The sequence below is a fragment of the Dermacentor albipictus genome, chromosome 1 (genome assembly GCF_038994185.2).
Source record: "Dermacentor albipictus isolate Rhodes 1998 colony chromosome 1, USDA_Dalb.pri_finalv2, whole genome shotgun sequence".
NCBI classification, from domain to species: domain Eukaryota; kingdom Metazoa; phylum Arthropoda; class Arachnida; order Ixodida; family Ixodidae; genus Dermacentor; species Dermacentor albipictus.
In genome coordinates, this window is record NC_091821.1 from 364,322,198 (window position 1) to 364,349,899 (window position 27,702).

Consider the following 27,702-nt stretch of genomic DNA (forward strand, 5'->3'; position numbering starts at 1 on the left):
ACAGGTACAGAATTTACCAAAGCAACCACGTAGAAAAAAAAAGCCTTGGCGCTGTTCCACTGTGTGCGGTAATTTATCCGTGATTCTTCGGTCCATCTCAGGTGCCAGGCTCGGATGGTTTTGCAAAGCTATAGTCAACGAGCCCTTCTCCGTGGTTCTCTTTCCCGATTGGCCGACGCGATCCGTATCGTTAACTGTACTGCACGGATTTGGTAAAACGTAGGGGTCTTGCCAAAATGGTGGAATGGGTGGGGAAAAGCTAGTAACTGCATCAGTGGACCACGTTTACAAAAGCATCGCGCTTCATTTTTCTGTGGCGTTCATGAACAAACACTCCTGTCCATACAAGGCTAACCTAAGCGCGATGGTCAGTTTCACCCCGAAAAATCGCACATCCACGCAGACCAAACTGTGTTAAGCATTTCCATTACTCAGTTTAGGCAGCTTGCGGCGGCCGTACGCCGCGGCGTCTTACTGTTTGGTTGTCTATGTTCTTCGCGAAAGTACTTGCTTTTCAGCGACATACTGTAGGGGTTGGGGGACGGACTCCGGGATGAAAACCCAACTTGGGAGGGATTTATTCTACATTATGTACAGGGAGGTGAGCGACAAGTATCATTCGTACAGTCATTACGGGCCGGCAGCAACTCGGACGCTGCGGCCCGCGGCAAGAAGTTCGAGAGAGGTGAATCAGGGAATCAGGGAATGTCCCAGAATGCTCAGGTCTCTCTGGAAGGCTTCTTATAAACCCTTCGAGCACTGGAAGTCACGTCATGTTCGACCAATAGGAGAGTTCGCTCCGATGACGCCACTTTCAGCCAATGGTTGGCGCCCGTATCGCGTTGTCACACCCGGCGGCTCTCTGCGGTCTTGCCTCGCAGTGGTGCAACCCACTTCTTCTAAGATGGAGAAGGAGGGGGGCGCTCATGCTCCATTGTACAAGGGCCCACCTGCTTCCAGTGACTCGGCTCCGCAGCGGTGGCAAATGCCTTCTTCAAAGGCGAAGGGGGACGATTGAGCTCCATTGTCCCAGGGGCCCTTCTAATCCCGGCGGCACACGACCTGGGGGCCGCAAACTTGTTTGCACGTGTCTCCTCTGGAATGCGCTTTCCTGCTTCTGCATTCCTCAATTACCTGTGCTGCAATCCGATGTGGTTTGGGGAACTCGAAGTAATCGCAGGAAACAGCTCCATATCTAACAATACAAGCACGTGTTGATGGCAAACGTTCACAAAAGAATATCGGTTGCTGCTCACTCCGGATTTCAGCTATACAATTTCGTCTTTTATACCGAGACATGCCAACCAAAAACTTCCGAGGACACCTAAGCACTTCTTACGAGTTCTTGAATGCGAAAGCATTAATGTACAATCAAACGCCGCTGAGCACTGCTTGGAGTTATGAACACCTTGCGGACAAACGAACGCGTTGAGAGGGTTGGCGCGTTTTGATTTGGCCTTACCGAGGCGCAGTTAGGACAAGGAACGCGCGGATAACGCAGGCTTCCGAGAGATGATGATAGTGATCTAAAGAAAGGAAGGACGCTTGGCTTCCGAGAGCGAGTATGGCGTGGCATATCGCGGCGACGTCTTCTCCCCTCACGCAACACCTGGCACGCTGTGCCAGCAAACGCAAGCCAGCGTCAGGAGCGCGCAAGGCGCGCTTGTGACGTGGCGGCTCAGCCAATGGGAAGCTAGGTGCCGTTTTAATGCTATAGACACCATCAGCTTTTTCGCTCAGAGATCCATTTGATGCTTCCGCATCAAAATTAGTGCACTTGTCACCTCGTCTACTCATCTTGAGTAAATCAACCACAAGTCAGTCATCGAGAGTAAACAGCTGAAAGCGCGAAAACTACACTCCCTCCTCCCCTGCATAAGATGGCCAACCAAACACTCTTCCGATTAACTACCTTTCCTTGCTTACAAGCAATACGGGAGTAAACCGTCTACAGCCTACACGGATGCGGCGTCTTACCCCAGGCGAGCAGCCACAACAGCCACCGCAATCGTGAAAAGGCAACATCGGAGCAGAATTTAATCCCGCCGAAACAATCCTCCACAAGTCGAGGAAGCGGCCATAGCCCTCGCGCTCTACCAAACAGAGCTTGAAGTGACCGACTGCCAGGAGGCGTGTCGCAGCTTGGCTAGCGGCAGAATTCATACAAGCACGCTCAAAACAATCAATCAAAAGCCGTCAGCAAGAACAGTCAGGATCACCTGGGCGCCAGCTCACCACGACATTCATGATAACGGGATCTCCAACCCCATGGCTCAAGATTTGACACACCGAGGTGACGTCGAGGAATCCGAGTCCGAGCGCATGAATCCTCTAGTCTCGTACCAAGAGATCACACAACATTTCAAGCTAATCCGCAGAACATACTCTCCCCCACACAAGTCACTACCTAAAAAGCAGGAGAGATTCCTCCGAGCTCTACAATACAATCCAATCAATACAATACAATACAATACAATACAATACAATACAATCCGAGCTCTACAATAGATTCCCCCACCGAACCAGAAATCACCCCATAGCCCTTACACAATTCTCCCCGCAATGCCGCTTCTGCGGAAAACCCTGGCCCCTTATGGCCCGTACATGGTCGCTCCGCACGTCCGTTCCGCCCTCGTCCGGTCGCGTGCGGATAGCTCTCTACTGGCGAGCGAGGAGCGGACGCAAGTTTCCCGTCCGGCCGCCTGCTCGTCTCTCATTGGCTGGTCCGAGGCGGATAGTTCGGCTGTCGTCACAGCAAACATGGCGCGTGCTCGAAGCGAAGCGAAGCAGGGACGCAAGGCCTAGGCTACAGCCGCGTCAGAAACAGTCTATTTTTTTCTCCTTTTTGTGATTTTTACCAGAGATATGTGGCACCCACGGAGATAGTCATCGGAAGAAGCAAGCCGGTGTACGCTTCCAGACCTCATCAGTGCGTGCGATCGCCAACAGAAACAGACGGAGCGCAGGAAGTGTGTGTTGTGTTTACGAGAGCGTCGGAAGAAATATTTCAAGCCGTCGACTTCGTGATTTCTTGTGCCATGCTTCGCGTGTGCGTCGCAGACGCGAACTCCATCACATACACGTGCATTCTGAGCAGCACACACGTTCAAGTCGTGGCGAAATAAGTAGCGTCCGATTTGCGCACCCAGCGTACACGTTTGGTTTCTGCTCTGTGTATGCCGATCGTTGCCGCGGTGTGGTGAACGCCAGCCCTTCGCAACTTACCAAAAGTAACGATACGATCAGTAGCGATAAGTTTTTATCGCCTAGTTATCGCTGCCATTCTGCGTGTGCTGTACTGCGTATGAGCCGTTTTGCCGGCTGCGATGCGCCGTGGTGACCGCGACGTTCGAGCTGTGCTCTTGCCGTTATGAAGTGCGTTTGCGAGCTACAAATCATGATATATATGTGCGATGTGTTGCAGCGTTACTGGGTGTAGAAGTGGTCGTACTACGCGATGTTCGTGTGCTCAGAAGTGAGCTGAGCATAAGTGTTGCCGATTGCGTTTTCTTATGTAGTCCGATAGAGAAGCCCTATCACACCGGCTTTTTCTGCTTCGTACATCTATCGTTTGTTTCAAAAGTTGTTACTGCACGGTTAAAGATGCTTCTATCGGTGGGGGGAAATTAGGGAACAACATTATAATTGCATACGTCAAGACGTTCAGCGCTGTCGTGAAATGTGGACGCGCCTGAGCTAATGTCATGAATGCAATTAAAATTTCCCGAGACAGTATTAAGAGAACGGTTAAAAAAAAACATATGAGAAGGTAAGCACAGCAGCTTGTGAACCCGCTCCTATAATACCTCGACCCGCGTCTGTTTGTAAATGTATGTTTTCTTGCATTTGTCAATTTTTTTTTCTATTTCCCAGATTTCTTTACGTTGGAGTTCTTCTTAGTTCTCGCATTTGTGTGTGAATACGTGCCTGTTTCCATGCGTGCTTGCGCTTACCATTATATCTGTCCTTTTATATTATATTAGCATTTGCTTTTGCTAGTTTTCTTTCAGGAAAGTCATTAGACATTTTCATAAACCAATCTCATTCAAAGCACTAACTCATGTACACGGCAGGGCAGGCCTCTTCCATCTCATTAAAACCTTTCTCACTGGTCTACCTCGTCTTCTCAGTCTGCCTACTCGCTGTGTTTTCTGTCCTTGCTTCTTGTGTTGTTGCTGCAGTGTGATTAACCAACTTGCTCAAAACAGATTTTCATCGCCTATGAAAACAGAAAGGTTTAGAGATAGATTTTCTTAAAAGCGTCATGGGGGTTGCACAGCAACTTAGCCTCTTACCTCAGTTCATGTTTATGCATCAGTGCATGTGGCAGCTCGCCAGAAGTGCACATGAAAGGGTGCCATATTGTGAAACTACACCTTGCTATGCTGTTGCATTTTTCATGCAATCAGTCTTAGTAAACGGATGGTTTCGCTGCCCATCACATATGATGGCAAAAAAGTTCAACACGAATAACATTGTGCAGTGGGGTGTCATTTCCTGTCTGATACTTTTGTCGTTGCAAAGACATTTTTCAGTAAATGGAGCCCAGCAAAGCAGTGCACTGATAGCTTTTGCAACTTTCACCATTTATTACTTCACAAATGTCATTGTTTGAACCTGGCCGTCGATCACTATGCCGATGGCTTGTGAATTAAATAATTGCCTCAATAAAACACATTCAACTTCACTCAGAATTTTTTAGTACAAACAATGCTAGCAAAGCTATTCAGGGTGAATAATTGTACTTACATTGGTGTTACTTGCCGTGAGATAAACAAATACAACAATGGCTGCGACATGACTGTGATTTGACGTGCAGACTGCTAATGGTGCATTTCAAGCGTGCCCTCGACTACTGCTATTAATAGTTGCCCGACTGAGTATTTTGGGCCTAACTAAGCTAATGATGTTTGATAATTGTTCTCCTATTCACATTACTTGCCTGGGCCAGGTAACCAAAATAATGCCACCACATGAATGTGTGTTTGCATGCAAGCTGCCAACAGTGGCTGTCATTTTCTCATTGAGTGCTGCCGTTTCACAAACAGTGGCGACAACTTGACTGCGCTTTGACGTGCAGACTGCTAATGGTGCCTTTCAAGCGTGCCCTCGACTACTGCTATGAATAGTTACCCAACTGAGTATTTCGGGCCTAACTAAGCTAATGATGTTTGATAATTGTTCTCCTATTCGCATTACTTGCCTTGGCCAGGTAACCAAAATATACAATGCCACCACATGAATGTGTGTTTGCATGCAAGCTGCCAACAGTGGCTGTCATTTTCGCATTGAGTGCTGCCGTTTCACCAACAGTGGCGACGACTTGACTGCGCTTTCACGTGCAGACTGCTAATGGTGCCTTTCAAGCGTGCCCTTGACTACTGCTATGAATAGTTACCCGACTGAGTATTTTGGGCCTAACTAAGCTAATGATGTTTGATAATTGTTCTCCTATTCGCATTACTTGCCTGGGCCAGGTAACCAAAATAAACAATGCCACCACATGAATGTGTGTTTGCATGCAAGCTGCCAACAGTGGCTGTCATTTTCGCATTGAGTGCTGCCGTTTCACCAACAGTGGCGACGACTTGACTGCGCTTTGACGTGCAGACTGCTAATGATGCCTTTCAAGCGTGCCCTCGACTACTGCTTTTGGGCCTCACTAAGCGAATGATGTTTCATAATTGTTCTCTTATTCACATTACTTGCCTGGGCTAGGTAACCAAAATAAACAATGCCACCACATGAATGTGTGTTTGCATGCAAACTGCTAAAGTGGCGATCAATTTCGCATTGACTACTGCTGTTTCACCTACAATGGCTACAACATAGCTGCGGTTTGAAGTGCAGATGCTGAAGGTGCCTTTCAAGCATACCCCGATGACTGTTATTTCATGGTGTACTTGATGTACACAAACGTGTACAGCTATTATAAAAATTAAAATAGCATTACAACATTGGCTCATGTCATTTAGAACATACTCAAAAATTTTTAGAAGTGGAAACAAAGTTTCCACTTACCATATGCTTGTCGGATACAAAGGCTCAACTCTTTGTATCCCAGCTGCAACACATGTTGCCATTAGGAAGAGCTGCACCACAACTTCTGTGCTGTAGTTGGACCCCACTGAAACACATGTTACATCAGTGCTTTGATACAGCCACACAGATTGCACAACCTGAGGAGCAGTTACCCGCCGTGATTGCTTAGTGGTTGTGGTGTTGGGCTGCTAAGCATGTGGCTACGGGATCGACTGCCAGCCACAGCGGCTGCATGCAGAGGAAGATGATTTACGTATGTAACAGTTACTCATCCCTTGAAATGTGAATGACCCAAACCTTCGCGAGCATATCAGTCGCAACCATCCAGCAGCACAAGTGGGAACACTTGTGCTATCCCAAACGAAAACAAGTAGAATAGTACCACCGTCTCAGCTGGTTTGTTGTGATTACCTTGCCTGCAAGTTTCTTGTTTATATTGGATAGGCTTCCTACTTCCTACAAATAGCTTGTATACATATTTGACCTGCACCACAAAGAGCTGATGTGACAAAAATGTGTACACCGTAGTGTTATGTTGCTTTTCATGGTGTCTCAGTTTACTTAATACAGTTTTGAATTTACAGATTGCTTCACATGTTTATAGCTAAACACCACTGAAAACTACTTGCATTGCGACTGCGAGGTCACAACACGAGGATTTGTGTGGTATCCTTCCTGTTCATCGGTGTGTCCTTGCACTATAAATGTAAAATGTCACACCTGCAAACCTGAGCATCCACCCTTACATTTCAAACACTTTTTTGAATGCTCGGCAGTTATGCTTACAAGCACATTGTGACAGCAAATCCACACCACCTTAATTTAAGTGCGATGTAAAGGATTGTTTGTGCATATCCAAGCTGTTCTAGCGTGCCTGCAGGGATACAGCATTGTCCAGTGGCACCGTATAGTTCAGGCGTAACAGTGAACTAGTAAACAAAACGGCTGATAATACTAAGCTGACCCATATGTAGGAGCATTATTTTATCTAACCCACACGCAAAGTTGCTTTCAGTGTACTGAATAACCGCAGCTTTGATTTACCAAGTTATATTACTGCACACACAGAGCGCTGAAACAAAGTCTGTACAATGGTGAGAAATGTGCCAAGGAATGAAAGATTACTTGTGATGTGTGGATGTGAATAGCAGATGTGAATGCATACCCAATTCACCAGTATGCATGTTTTCTGTTGGAACAATTTTACATTTGGCACAGAGGCTGATCCACTGCGGCCTCTTGACTGCAAATTTCTGTGCTCTCACAGTGCTAATGGGAGTATCGTTCATTTGGCTACCCAAATAGTGTATAGGTAATAGAGCACTACAATCTTTCAGTTTTACACAGAACACCTTGTGCATTATTCACAAAACTGAACCTAAGGAACTATTCGCTGGTTTGTTATGGAAATAAAAAAATGACAATGAATGTTTCCTCGCTTTTTGTGTGGCCCTGTCTTCTGCCCTACGCACCTTCATTTCATTGTCATGTGCATGTTAAAACAGCAACTAAGTAAGAAAGACAAACACAAAACTACTAACTACATCAACCGTTTCACACCACAAGAGGTCACTAAGCTCACTGCTAAGCTACACTTGATAATGTCGGTTTGCTCTCAAATAAATACAGGCACTAGCCAGCTGTTTATGTTATGCTATGCATTTTTCATTTTCCTAAAATATGGCTGTGCATGAGCTAGCAAGGTTGTTACTACATAAATACATAAACAACATGCAGCTCATGCCCAACTAACTCATATAACCTGATTAGAACTTATTTTTTATAAGTAGAGTAATCAAAATAGAACACGCATGTATGATGCCGACAGTATCAAACAATCTCAAGTCGAACATCCTTGTTTGGTGCCATGGGTGAGAGAGGGAGCATGCCTGTCAAGGTACTGCTTAATTTTGTGTGCTTTGGTAATGTTTGTACATTGTTGAAATGTTAAATTAGGTATGTTAAGTAGTAAGCTGGCAACATATTGGGTAGCCAGGCTGGCAAGAAAGAATGCAATTGTTTGATTTCACTCAAAATAAGTTTTTCTATCAGCAATGTAAATTATATGCTTTCAAATAAGTACTCCCCTTGGAAACATATCTCATGAGTATGCATATATCTGCATAAGGTCACCGCTATACATACATATTGCTTTAAGCCAGTCATAATGAATTGTAGATTCACTGCTTAACCTTCAATTCCTTGCTGCATGAAGTTAACCACTTATGCATAACTTTTTTTTTTTTGCACACGGTGAGAACTTCAGTCATCGCTGAGCAAATAATTTAAGGAAAAGGCATTCCATGAATCCAACTGCTTTAAGCACTCTCTTAAAATTGACAGAGTGAAAAAAAAAAAAAAGCACGAGCAAGCGTGTCAGCAAGCTGTACTCGGAGCCTCACACGCGTGCTCAGTGGTAAAAAGGTGCGTCTTGGCGACCTACGCAAATGCATTCCGCGACAGATGTGCGTGTGTTCCGTATTCTTGCAAGCTGTCACTAGCACTACAGAAACCGCGCCACCGCGCTTCCGGCGATACTATCAGTTTCGCGTGACGTAGAACGCATCACGTTGGATAATTAGAGAGGTTTTGTTCAACCAGCCAAGGCAGCGTGCACTGAAAGTAATCATCCGAGAATACGTCGCGTGCTGCGACGTGATGCGATTGCAATACATCTGTAAAAGGTGGCGCAGATAAGACGACTGTGCAATGTTTCGAAGAAGGATGACGGTGCCAATGCAACACATACGGCTGAAGAACAGAATGTGGCAGCCTAGAGTCGCATTTTCACCGGAACGCGGAAACTTGAAATCAGCTCTGCGAAAATATGCCAGTGTCGTCTGCTGTCAAAGGTCGTTGCCAACCTTGAACACCTTTGCTCCGCCGAACGGTTGCCAGCTGTCAACAGGCCGCGTCGCCCAATAGGAGTGCGCGTGCGTTCCGGTCGTGCGGATTGAGCGTGCATCGAATTTTGCGACACCTTCCGCCTTTCGGGCTTCCGCACGCGGCCGGGCGAGGGCGGAACGGACGGGCGGAGCGACCATGTACGGGCCCTTAGGCGTATAGTATGTGCATGGTTGTAGACATGCACCACTAAATCATCCGAACCCGTATCACACCAACGAGTTTTCGGAAAGAGCCTTGGCCAGCTCCAACCTCGAGGATCAGCAACGGCTGATCGCGACGGCCCAGGACGCGGCCCGAGTTCAAGGCATTCTGGAATGAGGGCGCCTCTCCAAAGCTAAATTCACATAATAAAGATGTTTATTCTCTCTCTCTCTCTCTCTCTCTCTCTCTCTTCATATTCTCTTTTTCTTTGATGACATAACCACTTCATTTTTTTTAAGTACAGATAAATGTATGTTGCTGAATGAGCTATGCGGCGCAGCCAACATAGAAGTTTCAAACAATCGACGATATCACTTGCCGCCTAAAAGAAGCTTTGCTCTAGGCTACAATTCTCGTCGACATTCACTTTTAAATTTATGCTCAACAGCGAAAGTTTAATGACCGCTCCTCCTCCGAAGCTGCTTCCGGACCTCAAAATGTTTCAGCGCCGAATAGTCACCGGTTGTCCGCACAATTGTTCGGTTAGAACGAAGCCGACTGCCAATCGTCTATGCACTCTCTCGCACAAATGAAATTTGAAGGTATGTATACTAAACGGTGAGTCCCGAACCGAGTCCTTCCCGCGCAATGTAGTATTCGGGGGTAGGCATTCGTCTTGAGTACAAAGGCGTACCCCGTCATATTCCAAGTAATGAAATAAAAAGTTGCGCTCGAAAAAGGTCGCGTACAGTTATTACGCGTAATGCATCTATCTAGCGTCTCGCCTTGAAGCGATTCAATGAAGAGCGGTGCATACCCATACCACATACCCAGACCCGCATCCCATCCCCAGTGACACCTGTCGGCGTCAAAGAGGTTCGTTAATGAGTGACCCATAAACACACAGTGCCTAATACGCAGTGACTTAAATTGTTCCAGCGGTTGCTATTGAACTCAGTTCTCTGAGCACAGCAGCCCGACGCGCTTACCCATTAGCGCTTACTATCTTATATGCGCGCTTACCCATCACTGGAAAGTAGGTATCAGCCGTCACTGTCAGCTTGGTCAAAAGAGGCGCCTTAACTTGTGTGGCTGAAGTTGCGCTAATCGCTATAGCAGCTGTGCGAAACCTGTGAATGTCTCCAGTTCTGGCACCCTTGACACCGTGGCGTAAACAAAACACATTTATTAATTTATCTATATTGTCACGTAGTAGTGACGGTGAAGAAAGCAGCAAAACTGGGAATGACGAAAGTGCCCTCAAAAACAGGCTGAACTCAATGAACGGCGACAGCGGCGAACAGTCGGCGATCGTCGAAAATCTGATCAGCGGGTGAAGTGCGTCGGCTTTTACACATCAGTCATCGAAGGTTCCAGTGTAATCGCTGGTGCCCGCGCGTCTTCCAGAAAGTTCTAAATTAGATTACACAAGGTTCGGTGACAACAGACAGCAAAAACAACCATCGATAACATTCGAGAAACTTCCGATACGTGCGGGCGCGCCCCGCGCTGAGTGATAACATGGTTAGACGGTAAGAAGCAGTCACCCAAAAAAGACAAGTACACGTGTCAATATTTTACAGGCTCTAAGGAGGACTGGTATCAGGGTTGGTTATAGTAAAATAAGGACAAGATAGGATTAAAAAAAACCCAGGCACGAGACATATGCCAAATAAAGCGGGGATCATTATATAACATGGCTTTATATTAGACCTAAACTCTGCGTGGGTCTTGCTGGGACCCAACGTGCTTGCGTAAGCAAGGGGAACTCAAATGGTTTGCTTACACTGATCTAAAGCTGTCCAGTAATTGAGAAAAATTCGGATTTGTAACTCTTCACGATACCCAATAGGATCAGTGAGCACCACGATGACGTTAAAAATACCATTCAATGTTTCACTGCATGAGACAACCCATAAGAGTTTAATGATCGGGCATGGCCGAAAATTCACCTGAAGCAAAAGTGATTATCAAAATCACCACAAAAATATAAACAAGGCCGAAGAATTAAGGATGGGACGCAGTGGGAGACCGTGCTGCTCAGCTCGGCACCCGAAGACCAACTTTTGGCCGTCCTGCAGGCCGAGGATGCCGCCACAGCCGAAGGGCTTCTGGCCACCATCTAGGCAGGATTGGTCCCCTTACCAATCTTTCTTTTTTGCTTTCTTTCTTTATTGATTTCTTTCTTTCTGTACATCAACAGAAATCGTTGCATCAACAATCTGCCGGCTAAATAAATAAAAGTTATTTTTCTCTCTCTCGCTTACCTCGTAAACATATTCGTTGTAATAATATATAGCAAGCAGCATACGTTTTCTACACTGCTCTCTGCTATACCAAATTGATAGCGAATCGAGTCGGAATACGAGCTGATCCAGTTCGATTCGACCCCATTTATGCAAGCGGATGGGGCGAGTAAGCCCGCCCTTTGCCGACAGGTTGACAGAATGGTACTTTGAAATGAGTTGGTTGGGCATAGCGAATGCACTTGACGGCATTAAAGAATGGACGAAACAGTTCTATCTGTTTCGTCCTAAAGCCCCTCTATTCTGGCTTTATTTCGTGCCCGCCTGTAGTGGCGTCAAGTGCATTCGATTCAAACAACTTGTTTCGACGCTCGCTCGGCCCGATCCGCTATAGCATTTACGTGAACCGGACCACCGGATTTTGACCCGACAAACCAACTTGACTCGCCGACTTTGTCGATTTCCTTAAACGTGGCTAATCATTTTGTGATTTCAATGAATAAACAAACGCTTACCCTAGAAGATCCGACACCGCTGGCTCATGGCGAGATGGAACGCACATCACAAATTCGGTGACAGGACCGTGGTCCGTAACGTCGATCTCCGTAGTGTTGAACGACTGGGCGCCGGGCGCGAACTGACTGCAGTGACCACGACCGCTGACCTCGTTTGATAGAACTGAAAGGCACAAGAAAATCTCCTTTTCGCCCTAGTAGCGTCGGGGAAATGGAGATTGCAGACAGGCGTGGCTTAGTGAGATTTGTCTGCGTCTTTTTCCACAACTGAGTGACATCACTGCAAAAAGACTGCAAAAAGGGAACAAAGCGCCCGGTCTGCTGTCTCGCTCAAGGCCAACGCATGTTAAACACCGATATGGAAGGCAATGACAAAGGCTGCGCGACACTCGCGATCGGGACAAGATGATTACTTGAAGAATGAACAGAATCCTGCCACAGTAGTACTATTACTGTAATGTAAGGACATCACCTCGATAAAAGGGGGAGGAAAAGATTGATATATTCCACAGACATTTGGAAAAGGAATATAGTACCTCCATGGGGTTCAGCTCAAAGTTGAAAGCGATATGTGCGCAGTTTGTAGCCGCGTTTACATTGATGTGACATCTTGCGAAAAGGGGGTATTGCGCTAAAAACATATGGATCACAGAAGTAGAAGTGGACAGGAGGCGCGCAGTATGGTGTCCGCGTGTTTTTAGCGCAATGCCCCTTTTTTACAAGATGAACATCCACCAACTAGCACAACTTGCAGCTCTACTGCAATAAATATGACAGTATACCGTGTCACATTCTTTAGCGCGTCACGGTAACTGTGGCTCTGTAACGTAAAGCTATACCAATCTGTTTTTATTACAATCTCCGGACGTCAAATTTACGTAATCGCCTACGCAATCACAAGGCGGTGACCCACAGCGTTATTTAAACAGACCAATCAAACGCTCTCCTTGTTTATCGGAGGTCACTATTGTTTGCTCTCACAACCAGTGGCATTGCCCATCTTGACAGGTTTTAACGCGAGATCGTTAATGTGTTTAGAAAGTTTATTTCAACAAGAGAGGATGCGAACACTGAATCCCAATCACGGCACAATTCCACCAGGACGATAACATATACAAAGTACGAAGCATTTTATACACGGCACGTTTTCAATGCTTTTAATGCTTTGTGAACTATGCGAGAAAATATACACAAGCCTCCTTCGAATATGTATTCGTGTCTTTTTTTGTCATGTAGGGGGGGGGGGGGGTATGGTCTGGGCCTCCTCTCGCCGACGTTAACCAAAAGGGAAAGGCGACATCCTTTCCCGGGCGGCATACTTTAGGCCGCTCTAATTACACAGTCTGTGCTTTTCTCTGGACTCAATACTGTCGTGCTGGGATGAACCGTGCGTAAATTATTTCCAAATTTTATCCACAATGACTCACTTTTGTTTGACTGCCACAATGCACACTTAGATCGGCTCCCCACGCGCTCCGAGAAAACGGGAAAGAAACGACTGGCGTGTTAGAATGCCTTTCTTGAAAAAATGTGGGCCAGCAAATGAGCCACATTATCGTAAGTCGTAAAATATGCCTGCTTGCGAGATACGAAAATAGTTAGCTGTCGCTACAATTTTTTTTTTTTTAATACGTAAACTGCAGTCTGTACAGCCAGAGCAGACGATGGGCCGGCGATCAGCCGGTAGCGCTACACTGTGGCAAGAGTGCGAAGCACGGCGTCCAGCGAGCTCCCATTGCGCATAGAGTCACTGGAAAAATTTTCCAGTGACTCTAATTGCGCACAACCTGCCGCACAACCTGACGGGCATCTAAAAATAGAGGAGGCGCTGATAGAATCTAAATGCAGCCGAACCCCTCGCGGTGATAGCGAAATAGTTCGATATGGCCAGAATTTGATATATATAAGATCACCTAAAAAACACGTAAGGTACTTGTACAAATCAATCAATGAACCAATCGCGGCACAGTAAATACTCACTTGAAGCTTCACACAAAGTATTGATTTCTTTAGCTGAAAGCACTGCGGCAGTGTAGCCTGCTTCTTATTGGCAGCCGTGCTTCACCATGCCGTCCTCAATATAGTCTAAACGATGCACAAGCAATAGGCCGGTGCCTCAGTTGAAGTTTGGAGCGGGGCAAAATCAGCGCTTGCGGGATCAACCTAGGCAGCGTGTTTGTTTGGCCGCTACTTCCGCTGCGATCTCCATGTCCATCAATCGAAGCATTTTGAAACACTGCCAACAAAAAAGTATTAAGTGGCCTCTGCCATGGGCAGAGGCCACTTAATACTTTTTTGTTGGCAGTGTTTTTTGTTGGCACTGCGAACAGCGCGCGTCTTTGTGCAAGCAAACCGCCATTCCTCGCGAGGCGCGGCAGGCGCAGAGCGCGGCACCGAGGAGGAGTCAGCGCGGCAAACGCAATGCGTCGTTGACGTGTCGAGCTAGCCAAGCCATAGAGTTTCGTGTTATAGTGACAAACTGCGAGCCAAGCCGCCGTTTGCGTGCGCCAATACGTTCAAATGGCGCCCACGGTGCAATCGATGTGTGCGGCTATAGTGCGCAGCAGTCGGGCACGCGCATCGCGCCCCGCCATTTTCGAGGGTGTTGCGGTAAAGCTCGCCGCCTGTCAACTTAGCACACGTGGGCTGGGGTAGCGATGTTCTACATATCCATTTTACGACCGACCCCGTTAAAAAAAAATGCATGCGATTTTCCGGGCAATATAAAAAGTATTCGATATACGGAATAACTCGATATATCCGTGTTTGATATACCGAGGTTGGACTGTATTGTACATGGTCATCTTTCAATATAATAAGCACATGCCCTTCCCGTTATAATCCCCGATGGGATCGACAGTATAAATAAAAAGTCCTAACACACGCCAGTGAAGTCTGAGCGACGTTTCCCCACCGTTGCCATTATGATCGAGGGCAGCAAGTACAAGCTAAAATTGGCGTGATGCTTGTTTTATTAACCGAAGGGATGTTTTAACGTAAAGAGCACCATAAAATATTTCTGAAGGTCTTGCAGTAGGTTCCTATACTTGTAGGTATCAAAATTTAGTTGTTTGCCCATTCCGTGCGACAGTCGGCAATACTTGACTGATGTGCATCCAGTTCCGGCTTCGTGGTATTGACTAGTCGCTCACAGGACTTCCAGCCAACAAGTAATGGATTCTAGATTTTGAGAACCGAGCAACTAAGTAACAAGAACAAGCAATCTGTTCGCACGACAACCCATTTTGTTGCTACCGTTGCTAAAAGCAGTCTCGCACAAAATCGCTTTCATGGGGTTGGCACTTTATACTTAAAACATGCAAACATACGTAGCAGAGCCGGCTCTCGGATTAACCTTTACCAGCTACACTGCATAATTCACACTCTTCGAAGAGACTTGTACATGTGGACAAGCTGCTTACTTGTTCCCGATGCTCCATCTGCACTTTCATTAAATGACACTTCATAAGACGCGTTGAGACAAACTTGTTAACAGTATGAACACCAGGATGTGATCGCCATATTATATTGAATGTGAAAATGGCTATTAATTACGCAAGAAAAGTATCCAATATTTGATTTTGCTTCTGGCACTATTAGATTCATATTCTGTTCAGTCTTAAAAATTACTATATGCACACCCATAGTTAACTCCATCACAGCAGAACACTGTTAAAGAGCACATGTGCTAAACGGTGTATGCGGAACTCCAGTAGTAGAGCAAGGAGGCAATATACTAAGAAAGAATGAAAATGGGAGCACACAGCGACCAGTCTTTATTTACAGAAAAATGCTAGTAACATGTAAATCTTGTCTTAAAAAACGTGCTCTTTATAAAGTTTGACAGACTGTGGAAGAAGCACACACACAACACACAGCGTGGCCATTTGACTAAGTCTCAACTTGTAAGCAGTATCAATGCTGTTTCATAAGGAACATATTCTTTTAATATTGAAGAGATAAAAGAATACAGGGTAAAAACACCAATGCCATGCTCCACCAGGTTCAAGATTTGACCTGCACACTCAAAACATGTATAGTAAGCTTTCTGCAAATCAGGCAAGCACATTTTGTTTCAGTGAAAAAAGAACAAGCCACTAAAAATTGCCTTTGCATTCTTAATTTCAGGCAATATCATATGCACTAAAATGCCCTGCTTGCACAGTGAAGGAAGCACTGCAAAGCATGGGCATGACTTTGTAGCTGTGGTACCTCAAAGATGGTACAGGAAAGCCACACTAGCTGTTACAAGCTTTAACAAATGTAGTTACACAAGATGGATGCTACTGCATTAAGTTGTTGGTGATGTGGCATCCATTTGGAGTATGTGTACAGAACACCCTGTTTAACCTGAAGTGGCCAATGAAGCAGCAGGGTGCGTGCTACACTGCAGTACAAATGAACATAATTCACCTAGCCACTTGTTAAATTGATTGTATATACTGTGCCAATCTAAGGAAGCACTCACAATTCACATCAGCAATACTGCGGCTGGCAACATTGCTGCCAAGCAACTGAGAAAGGCTTGTCCGGACTAACGAATAATCAGTAAAAATATGGAAAAAAACGAAACTGTATGCAGGCACTTCTTTCCATCACTTGCACTTGTATTTCATTTGAACATATTGTAGCATTTGTCAGCATGATCACAACAGATGAGTATGCACACAACAACGAAGGAGTGCACTCAACAAAGAGTGAGAAAAACTTAAACACAGCACTCCCGATGCTCACTGGCAAGTGTGTAATGAACCCTGTGACAAATAGAAGACCAAGCATGTCATGCTTATCTAGAAACTGCACTGGTTAGGATAATATCTTCTGACTCATACTCTGCATCGATGCAGATTGAGGCTTTCAACACATCACTTCACAATGTACAAAAAGAAATAAAAGATATAAACACAACCAGATGGCAAGACACACAAACTGCGCACAACACTGAATTACAATCTTTGCAAAAAATATACAGCTCTATAAGTGTATATACAATAAAGTGCCACAGCTCTCGTGTGATCTCACCAGCAGTCTAGAAGCAATTTTGTCTTATAGAATTTGTAATAAAACCTTCCTTCGATGTGAAATAAGTTAACAGTGTATATTCAGCAGCTTCTAGTATATTATGAACAAAATGCCTTTACAAAACAAAACAAGGAAATCAAAATCGTAAGGCATAATATATCTCTTGTATATACACTGTAGGTTAGAAAGCTAAAACTGCAAAATGGGGATTGCAGATGTCTCACATTGTATATTGCTGTCAATTTCTTCACATTTATTGTTAAAATATAGACCGCTATATGCTTTGTCGCTCCCCATTAAGTAACATACAAAAATACTCTGGCCACACTTACAAATTGAACGGAGCACTGCATTTCAGACAGCTCCTCAGCAGGTTCTAGGGGCTTATGATAAATTGTTCAAGGCTGCATTCATGACTTCTCGGATATTCCTTAGTATCATCAATCATCCTTATATAGAATACACTGTCTTTTCCTTTTGCAACAAATGCTAAAATGACAAGTCAACTGCATCTCCATGTTGTGCAATATGTCTGAAAGATCACAGGTAAATAAAAAAAATTATGAACAGCCTGTCCCCAAAGGGAACTTATATATTCTGACACAAATACAACATAGTTAAATAAGGGGCATCACCACAGATACGTATATATTAAGAAAGAAACAGCAACGAAATGAAAAGGAGAATGTAGAAGAAGAAAGATGAAGTATCAGACATGTGACAACTTGCAAATAAAAAAAAGAAAAATCACATTTGGTGGTCATCGTCACATTCTCATAAGAGGCTGCAATATTTATAGGTATGTTACGGGGGCCAGGCGAGACACACATGAGCAAATCTCATCACATCACAGCAAAGGGGGGGGGGGGGGGGTAAAGAAAGCACATTTCTAGCGGCACGGCAGGAAACAGCAGAGTTGGCAGCAGATGCACCTCTCAAGGTCTCCTTTGTCCATCCATAATGAAAAGATTTAACATGCATTCTCATAATTCCACATTTCTCACATAATTAAAACAGAACACATACAAACTTCACACGTATGATCCACATTCTTTTCTCATGAACAATTATGGAGAAGATGTCGAATTATTGGAATGCATGTATGTTTTTCGGTACAGCTGTTGATCACATATCCCGAACATCTTACTAGGCACCGTTGGCACTGGGGAGACCACGCTTTCAAAGTGAAGACACGTCTGAAGTGGCATCTCTCCGATTTTAGGCCAGCATAAAATTTTCTCGAGGACCTCAGAAAAGGCCGGCCTGTTTCTTGTGCTTGTTCTGCATCCAGTTTGGAAGCCCGTAGAACTTGGCCTTCGTGCACTCAAACACTGCCTGAAAGGTGTGTAAGGCAAACAAGTAGAACACAGTCAGCTAATGATTTGGCTAAAGAGAAACTCTTGTTCAGCACAGTCACTTGCCCTACACGTACGCATCAGGGTGCTTTATACGTTGGCACTTTCAAGTTCTGATATATTGTTTTCCTTCAGGTTTTCCCTGATGTTTTACGAAAATTCCTCGGCAGTCTACGAGACTAAGTGTAGGTGCAAGAAAATGGTGGTTCATAACTTCGCAAGTTACTATGCGAGCCAATAATTTTAAACTATTTCCAGCAAACTGCAGGTCAGGTGGGATACACCACAGTCAACTTTCATTAAATAGACCATGACGGGGCCAACAAAAATGGATCAAATTATCTAACAGGCCAAATTAAACAAAAAGATATGACATAACATACTGCCGATTCATTTGACAGTATTTGTACCAGAGTTCAACATGTCCCCGAATCAAACACGTGGCCACTTTCTTTCAGTCCAAAGTAGAAAACTAACATAGAAATGACCTTAAAGCTTCTAAACAAAGTATACTTGTAAAACACACCCAATTCTTTAGCAAGAAAAATGGGTAAGGAATAAGAGGTGCACAATGGCGACTCAATGGCAAGCCAGCTTCGCCGCAGTGCACATGTATTATGCGGTAAAACACGACCACTGTGAAGGTAGTTTTGGTTTTGCATTCAATTGAACCACTCAGGCAATTTCCGACCTACTTTCCACAGGGGGAAAAAAAGAAGTGCACTTTATAATCTAGCAAATACCGTAATCAAACATTGTGAGCTACAGTTTCTGGTCGAAGATCTTCCTAGTACAGGCTAGAAAAATACGAGTTTTTGACTGCAAATTGATGCATGTTAAATGCATTCACTGTCCCCTAAACTCTGCCGAGAGACGCCGCCACTAAAGGGGTCGCTGTTGGGATCACCATAACGGTTGTAGCATGTGTTCCGACTGGTCGAGTTTCAATTATCTAGCCAAATCCAATTTTAGGATCGAAATAATGAAGGTTTGGGCCCATAGGAATGCATGCACACCAGTAAGTATCAAATTACCAGAAAAACTGAATGAAATGGAGTCGCATTATTGGAAAGCTCGAAGCAACAAAACCAATAAAAGCATTATTCGTGGTCTGCATAGGTTCAGTTGAAAGCTTTGCTTCTTGCTGGTCATTGGAGGAACCAATTTCTCAGATTTTCCAGAACTGACAAATTCTCTGAATACTCCAGGTTTTTCCTGAAGGTAGACACACTTTGCATGCACTATATGACACTGGTACAAGCAACATGACATTTATATAAGCGAAAGTAAAGTGACTATTTTATATATATATATGGCAGCATAAAAGACTGAAATAGCACCATTCCACAGCACCTACGGCAAGATGAAACATTACTTGTAATTTACTGACACTGTAGTCGTGAAACAGCTTGCAGAGAAATGTGCGATGCGATCTTGCATAGTGAAACAATTTGAGCCAAATTCGGGAATCATGACATTGCACTCCTACCAAGAGAAGCACCTTATCACCGAATTACATTTTTAATATGTAGCACGTGCTTGTAGAACAACCTGCCCAATTGCAGTAGAACCTCAATGACAGGATTCTCTCGGGATGGTCTAAGAATTCATATCTGAAATTCGCATCACCCAAAAACGTGAAACAACCAGAAACATTTTTTTTCTGCAATTGAAAGGACTTTATCTCATGGTGAGATAGAGTTGAACTTCGCAGTAACGAAACCGGCAGGGAACACAAATAAATTCTCTTTCGCGAGAATTTCATTGTTGCAAAAAGAGACAGCACAGAGAGGTAATGCATCGCAGAACAATATTTTGGCAAGCCTACTTTGGCAAGCTTTGCTCGAGGATACAGAACTGCATTAAGGACAGTAGAAAGCGCACCGCATGCGTCGACCATCTTTGGCAGCACTGCCATGGAGCAGTATTCTTGGTCAATTGCTTTCGGAGATACGATCACCTTTGCAAGATCTTGCGTAACTCTGCACCAGACGCAGAGCAACAGCGCATGCAGTAGCATTTCTCCAGCGCACGCGGTCACCCGCAGGCGCCGACGCTTCCGGTGCCGAGCATGAAAGTGATTGTATCTTGTATACCCGAAGGCAAACAATACGAGATTACAGGCCCTTTGCGCAAATCTACATCTGGCGCCGAATTCGCACACGGTGCCTGTCACGTGGCACGAAAACCAGCATTCCTGAAGCAAGCCATCAGTATTCACCAGATGATCGCACAATCACGGCCCGATGCATGGCACTCCGTGCTGCGACCACCATCTCAAGCACCATAAACAATTCAATCCCTGCCGACAGTTCAGTGCTGCCGACGTGAATTTGATTGTCTTTGTTTGGTTCCTGGATTTTTCTCACCAAGGCATACATTACGCAATACACTGCCACGATCGGCAATCGTTGTTCGAAATGCGCATTCAGTTTGCGTTCACTTTCGGCTCACGCAATTAGCCTAGGCTGCACCGAGTTTTCAGCCTTGGGGAATGCAAACTGAACGGGCATTTCGAACAATGATCTCCGATTTCGCCTAGTAGACATGCAAAAACCATCGTCCCATGTTGGTAGCAACAAGCGTGTCGCTTCAAATGGGCGATCAATAAACAAGATGGCGGCTATGACATGTTTGCAACACATGCGATCGTTTCCGACGGTTGGTTGTTTTTGTAAACAAAAATGGCAGTGCCCACAGAAGTGTAATGTGTTGGTATTCTACACAACTTTGGTGCAAAGCAATCGCATTTGAGCACATTTTGGAGCCTGCTGAGCAGGTAATATGCGGGTTTACATTCCGGCAAATTTTGTTGATGCGGGATTGTAGTACAGTGACATTTCATTGCTGAAAGGTACGAAATGCATTGGATCCTATGGGCATTCACCAGGGATACAAAAATATTTCGCTGTGATAATTCCGTTGTTGCGAGATTTCGTTATAGAGGGTTTCGACTGTATTTGGAAGCATGCAGCAGAATTTTAGAAAATTTCATGTGTCTATTGTGTTGACCTCGAAATTTAGGAAGAAAAATTGGGATTAGGTAGGTGCTATTGCATTACTGATCACGCGAGCCCGGCTTTTCGTTGACGCTGCGCTGCAATCTTGTTAACGGCATAAGCATGAGATAGGAGGTTCAGATAGCTGCAGTGCTGCATTTCTCACTGAAGAAATAAAAGCAACTAAAGTGAGTGAAAAAAAGGAAAACTAGTGTCACAACTCGTTACTGCAGTTACGTGGCACAAAAGGAGCGCTCCTATTGCTTGACGTGAATTTGAATCACTGGTGCGGTTGTTTCACGTACATTTTGGAAGCAGTGAGCTGCACATTTCGCTTGTTCAGAGGCTGCTGACATTAGAAGATCTGCATGGCTATCTCGTGTTTCTTACACTGGTGCATCCTAGCTACTGCCTGAATCGTTTGTTCCTGGCAAGACTGGATCGCGTGCGATTGCCGGCTCCTGATAAAGTTGCAAGGTGCTTGAAAATGGTCAACAAGTAGCATCATACTGCACAAAGCTAAAGCATTTTACCTTTTTCGAAAGGGAGGGGAGTCAAGGCAGTGTGACGTACCATATTTTAGTGCGTATAACCTGCTCCAAAAATTAAGAAAATTTAACAGTAAAGTTCGAGGGCCAGTTATATGCGAATTTTTTGCCTTGAGCTGTGGCTTCACGGCAGTGCAGCGAGTGCCATTGGGAAGCCACGTCTAACGTGCCCCTAAACAAATCTGAGCTCCCAAATTAGTTACTAGTGGCTGATGTGTACTAGTCTGCAATGAACGTATAGCAGCAAGGATTTTTTGAAATGGTGCAGTAATAGCCAAGTTACAGGAGTTTGGTGAACGAGCATGCATTAGCCGCAGTTTCTCGCTTTGCTTAGCTACCCTCTTCACTCACGGTGCCTCCTACTTGCCGCATATGCTCACCAACTCTATGCAGTACAGTGAAACCTATCGGCTGCGTCAGCACACAATGCCTAACCACACAATCCCTAATGTCCACCCTAATCGCCCTCCAGATGAAGCTGACTGAATGGAAACTTCACAGGAGGTTCGGTGGCGCACAATAGGCGAGCCCCACTCAATCTTCAGAACGCACAATGGCTCTTGTCATGTTGGTGCTGTCCTCGCTCGAAGACTGACCAACTATATGATAAATATTAGAACAGAAGGAGGTCCCGGAGTTTAAACTGGCGAGGGGACCTCCTGTGCTAAGTACAAAAAATAGTCATACAGACAGGCAGTGGTGTTGCAGATCAGTGAAACAGTATTAGCAAAGACAAATTAAATGAGAATACATAATTTCATTGGAACATCGTTATACAGAGAAATATACATAAAACGAATTAAGTTTACATTACAAATTGACAGCTTTTACCCTGCCTATGTTGCCTGGAGCACTCTTATTATCACCACACGCAAAGGAGGCCCCAATAAGGACAGGAAAGAAGCAAGAGATTGTTTTTTGAATTTCTGGCGCTGCCACATTTGCCAAAAATGATGGTCACTGCATTCGGTGCATCATCATCATCTGCTGCTGCTGCTGCATCATCTACATGATGTGCGCGTATGTTTGAAATGTGTAAACAAATGTCAAGAGGTTGTTTAGGGGCCCTTTAAGGCATGGTTCTCTGCCATTCAAAGTTTCGTTACCTCTTAAGGGACCCCACCCTCTCCCCACACCCCAGTACGCTGAAGCTCCCCTCTCCTTCATGGTTGTGTATTCTCGTCCTCTTTATCATTTTGCATTTAGTGGTTAGTGAACAGAGCATGCAGCACTGGCAAACGGATTCTGATCACGACGAACTGAGGTCAACAGCAGCCCCAGCAGAGCAGAAAGCTGAAGATAAAGCCGTATTCACACTAAGGAGAAAATCGCAATTTGAGCTTGCAGATTGCATTTCATGGGATCATATGTCACCCCTGACCACGGCGCTCCCTCGGTCTATGCAAAGTGCTTCATGATAAGCTAGAGAGCCTTAACCACCGCTAAGATTTTCAGCTTGGTCATGTCTACTCTGTTGCCGTTTTCCATACGAGGGGTTGCTCCAAGTGCGCTGTCATGCTCAGTCATGTGAATGCTAGTGCGAAGTGATCAGATCCATGCCACATGTCACACGACTGATTCGTTCGTCCGCAATCACATCCGTCGTGTGAATCCAGCTTTATCAGCATCGCTGAAGAAGGAGGAACAGAGCCACTGGCCAAAGATATGACGTGGATGAATCGTGCATCTACAAATGGAGGCTATTTTTGCAAAGATTTGAGCGTTGTTGCATGCAGTTATTTCCGTGGGTTACACAACTGGATTTGTTCTTCGGCCTCTGGGTTACACGCAGAAATATACAGTAGGTCGCCCTGACAGCAGGAATGGGACCGGCACATAAGTGCGGCCACACTGTCGGCCTGACAGCAGGAACTGTCTGGGGCTACCGGTGCCTCTTCGCTGCCTCCTTCATTACTCATATTGCAATAGCATATGTTGCATATATGTCGAATGGTTTGAACCGCACGAGTAGTAGTTCTAACCATTCAAAATTTAGCTGGTTAAAATGTAATGAACTTGGGTCGGGACTTGAGAAATTAAAAAAATCCTGTTTCGGAATGAGTTCTAAAAAATTCGTATCAGGCATGATCGTATCATCAAGATTCTGTATTTACCACCAATTCAGCTGCAACACACTATTATAAAAAATGCCCATCACTCATTCTTGTGAATCCCACTGAGACATCACGAAAACATATTGCCCTAGATAAATGTTATCGGTGAGCAAACCTCAAAGTCCTCGTCGGTGAGGTAAGACTCGAGCCTCTTTGGGTCAACACCTTCAGGCAGGGGGACAGACTTCAGCTCCTCGAGTGTGTAGTGGGTCTTGGTGAGCTGGGCAAGCGTCTCCTGGACTGAAAGCCTGTCACCATGAGTTCTATCTTCCTGTAGAAAGAAAAGTATTTGACATCGATTGTAAGCTATGTCGAGCAGCAAAAGAATGGAAAAATTGGAGCCTGTTCAACAACTTATGCAAGAAATACAGCTGGTTGCAAATTTTTCAAGAAACTATAGCTATGAAAAAAAAATTGCCACCGATGCAATGTTTAAGAGCACCAGCAGCAGTGCAGATCAGGTTTTCTCCATGCTTCACTGCTGTTCACAAAGCTTATCTCTGAGTTGCAAATACTACTTCCGGGTAGCCACACATGATTTGCCATGTCTAGTGGCCCTAGGCTTCAAGTTGATTCATTCGGCCTCATAATGCCACTCACTGAGCTCCTGTTTATCTGCTAATCTGGTTAGCTCAGATGGTAAAGCAACAGCTCCAGTAGTTGGTTTTGGCTCTAGGTTTCATTCCCAGACTAAAATGAACTTCTTTTGAACTGCAAAACTTACGAAGATACCCCCATGGGTTTCCTTAATAGCTCCTTGTTAGTCTTGGGTTAAAGACAATTTTACCCTTTCACTTCTGGATAGAGTTGGCCACATTTCCACTTAGTGCATACTCTGCTCACCGCATTGTCCAGTGGAAGAAAACAGGTTGGCCACGCAAGTGGTCCAACAGATATCTCACAAAATGAGCACACTTGCATTGTACACGAGTAGAACAACTTTTAAACTCCCAATAATCTGCCGGTCTCAGCTTGTGCGGCTCGTGTACTTACTCTTATGTTGATCGTAGCAATGTCATCCCTGTCCTGCCACTCTGGAAAGAGGCAGGTGAACTCCACAGGCTCCAAGCCTGCAAACACCAGGTACACCTTTGGGGGGTCACTGGGATTTGTTTCTGGAAAAATAAGGGAAAAAAAATTAAAAGGAGGTTATTTGGTTATACATAAACTGTGCAAATGCCAGTATCATACGTGGCCGTGTACCTACAAACACTGAAATAGCAAATTTTATTTGCTGTACACATTACTTAATATATTTCTGATTACACAAGAGTAGTTTCAAGTTAAGTAAGCTCAAATATACTATTGGCAACAAAAGTGTACAGCCCGCTAATGAGACAATAAAAATTGAATATGGCTGTAGTCGCGCAGCACATAACTGGGAGGTGCATCCTTTAAAACACTCGAAGTACAGACCACACCGCTCAGTTTAAAACTACATTGTTGGTTGCAACTATACATACCAGGTGTTTCTGTGACAACATCAAGCGGTGTTTAAACATTGCCTGTGGCAGATATCACAATTCAAGCCCTTGAGTTGGTCTAATCATGGAGGCGGACATTATTTAAACAATAAATCGAAATGTGCTTTCAACTAATTTACAAAATTCATGAATATTGTTTTCAACAAATTACCTTATGGCACACATTTTGCAATGTACAAATTGCAGCCAGTGAGACTGCAAGGCATATCCAGTGGAAAAAATTGTGTAGATGACACCATTTTTGAAATGTGTGCCATCAAACTTGCAGCAAAAATGTATTGTCATTCCACTTGCTATTCTGTTCTTAACCAAATGCCGTTTCATGGTTTGAAGTGCAAAGGTATGGATGGCCGATGCGTTTATTCAGGAGGTGTGGGAATTATTATCAAGCTGACGTCATCCTGAGAATTCATTCTAACTGGATCCACCTCGCGAACTCCCCGGCTACAATTTGTAAATTTTAATATGTGTCGTAAGGTCATTAGTTAAAACAATTACAGCCAAACCAATCTATAACAATACCAATTTTAACAATGGTATATCGGATATAATGACGAGAAACTGACCAACTTTTGTACGCGTTCCATAGTAAAATAAACCAATTACTATAATGTTCTCATGCGGCGTTCATTAGAATACAAAATGAAAGAATGCAAGTCACTACACCACATCTGCACTCAACACGGCACGCCTTTGGTCAATTTCCTCAAAAAAAAAAAAAAATAGAAAAGAAAAAAGCAAGCAAGTTGTAAACACAAGAGATTGGAGGTTCAGAAAGCTGCAGTGCTGTATTTCTCCATGTAGAAATAAAAGCAGCAAAAGCGAGTGCAAGAAGCAAAAATCAGGGTTATGATTTGTTACTGCAGTCATATGATGGACACAGAGCACTCCTATTGGCTGATATGAATTTGAATGACCGGTGCTTTGCTAACATTTCTGCAAGCAGCAAGCTGCACCCTTTGCATATTCAGTGGCAGACATTTCAAGATCTGCCCGGCTATCTCAAGTTTCTTTTGTTGCTTTGTCCCAGCCACAAGATAAGGGATTCTTTACTTTTCTTTGAACAAGCTGTATTGGCCAAGCTGACAGGTGCAAAGGTAGAAAAGTGTCGAATCGTTATCGAGCACCAAAGATGACTGAGGGGATAGAATACAGAGATACGACTGCTCAAAGAAGTGAATGCCTCTGATCTTGCTAACAGGGCAAGACTGGGCGGTGTGACTACCAGCTCTCATGAAGTTATAAGGTGCACAGTTGCTTGATAACGCACATGGTTTTCTTTTTTTCCTCTTCTTTTTTTTAGAATGGGGAAGGGGGGTGGAGGGCACATCGGCACAGTCGCTCTGCTAGCCTGAAAGCAGCGGTGTCTGGCCCTGCTGGCACCTCCAAACGGTCTCCAACAAGGATCACACAGCAGCTCGATTGTTCGTATCATCAGCCACAGTGCGAAGAGTGGATCAGAACATTAGAAATTAAGCACGTGTAAGTTAATAAGTTTGGGACAAGAATTATGAAAAATTCCTATTCCGTAATTTGCACCAGGTGGGATTTTATCACCAAGATTCTACTACAGTTTACTCTCGTTACAACAGACCCTGATACTCCGACAAAATATGTCCGTTTTATTCCAAAGTTCGTAATATCCAAAATGCGTTGCTTCCGAAACTTTTGTCCCAATGTGTGACAACGTTATTGCGAAGAGTGAGTGATGAACATCCCAAGTAAAAACAAACAAACAAAAGTCTTGAAAGGCCAGGCATCAACTGCAATAGCAAATTAAGCAAGATAAGCATGGCAGCAGCAGTGAGCTGATTGACTTTCCTGCTGTATCGTTTCAACGTGAACTAAATGTAAAAAGCACAGCGCATACGAAGCTACCGGCACTGGGTGCAATTTGTTCACATCGCAGATTGCTTTCAAAATACTTTACCTGCGCAGGCAAGCTGTAAGCAGCAGCTGCCGGAGTAGAAAGCCCTCTCTCTCGCCTCACACCCCCTGTGCCTTGCATGCGAAAGAAAATGGTGTGTTTCCACCCTCCCTTTATCCCTTGCGCCGATAGTGAGCCATGATCGTCGGCTGACCCACACAAGTCAGTTGTCAGTCTGTGTCGACACAGACAAAGTATGTTTTATAAGCCCGATTTAAAAAAAAAATGTTGCTAATTAAAAAAAAATTTCAGTAGAAGTTATGTGCAAAACCACGATCTGATTATGAGGCATGCCATAGTGAGGCACTCTGGAAATTTTGACCACCTGGGGTTCTTTAACGTGCGCCTAAATTTAAGTACATGGGTGTTTTCGCATTTCGCCTGCCGCTAATTTTGTCCGCT

General features: G+C 44.6%; 2 protein-coding genes across 3 annotated transcripts in view; both read right to left on the reverse strand.

Annotated features, from left to right (window-relative positions):
• LOC135911280 (uncharacterized) overlaps window positions 1–12,851 on the reverse strand; it is a 14,230-nt gene extending 1,379 nt beyond the window's left edge. The window contains exons 1-2 of the mRNA XM_065443477.2: window positions 12,833–12,851; window positions 11,852–12,014 (exon numbers count right to left, since the gene is read on the reverse strand). Coding sequence (XP_065299549.2) covers window positions 11,852–12,014; window positions 12,833–12,851 — 182 coding nt within the window. The remainder of the gene's footprint in view (window positions 1–11,851; window positions 12,015–12,832) is intronic.
• Window positions 12,852–15,593: 2,742 nt separating this feature from the next.
• The window catches only part of LOC135911326 (supervillin-like), a 174,012-nt gene continuing 161,903 nt past the window's right edge, over window positions 15,594–27,702 (reverse strand). For both annotated transcript variants that reach the window (XM_065443552.2, XM_065443553.2), the window contains exons 34-36: window positions 24,883–25,004; window positions 24,005–24,160; window positions 15,594–18,208 (exon numbers count right to left, since the gene is read on the reverse strand). In XM_065443552.2, coding sequence (XP_065299624.2) covers window positions 18,122–18,208; window positions 24,005–24,160; window positions 24,883–25,004 — 365 coding nt within the window. In that variant the 3' untranslated portion in view covers window positions 15,594–18,121. The remainder of the gene's footprint in view (window positions 18,209–24,004; window positions 24,161–24,882; window positions 25,005–27,702) is intronic.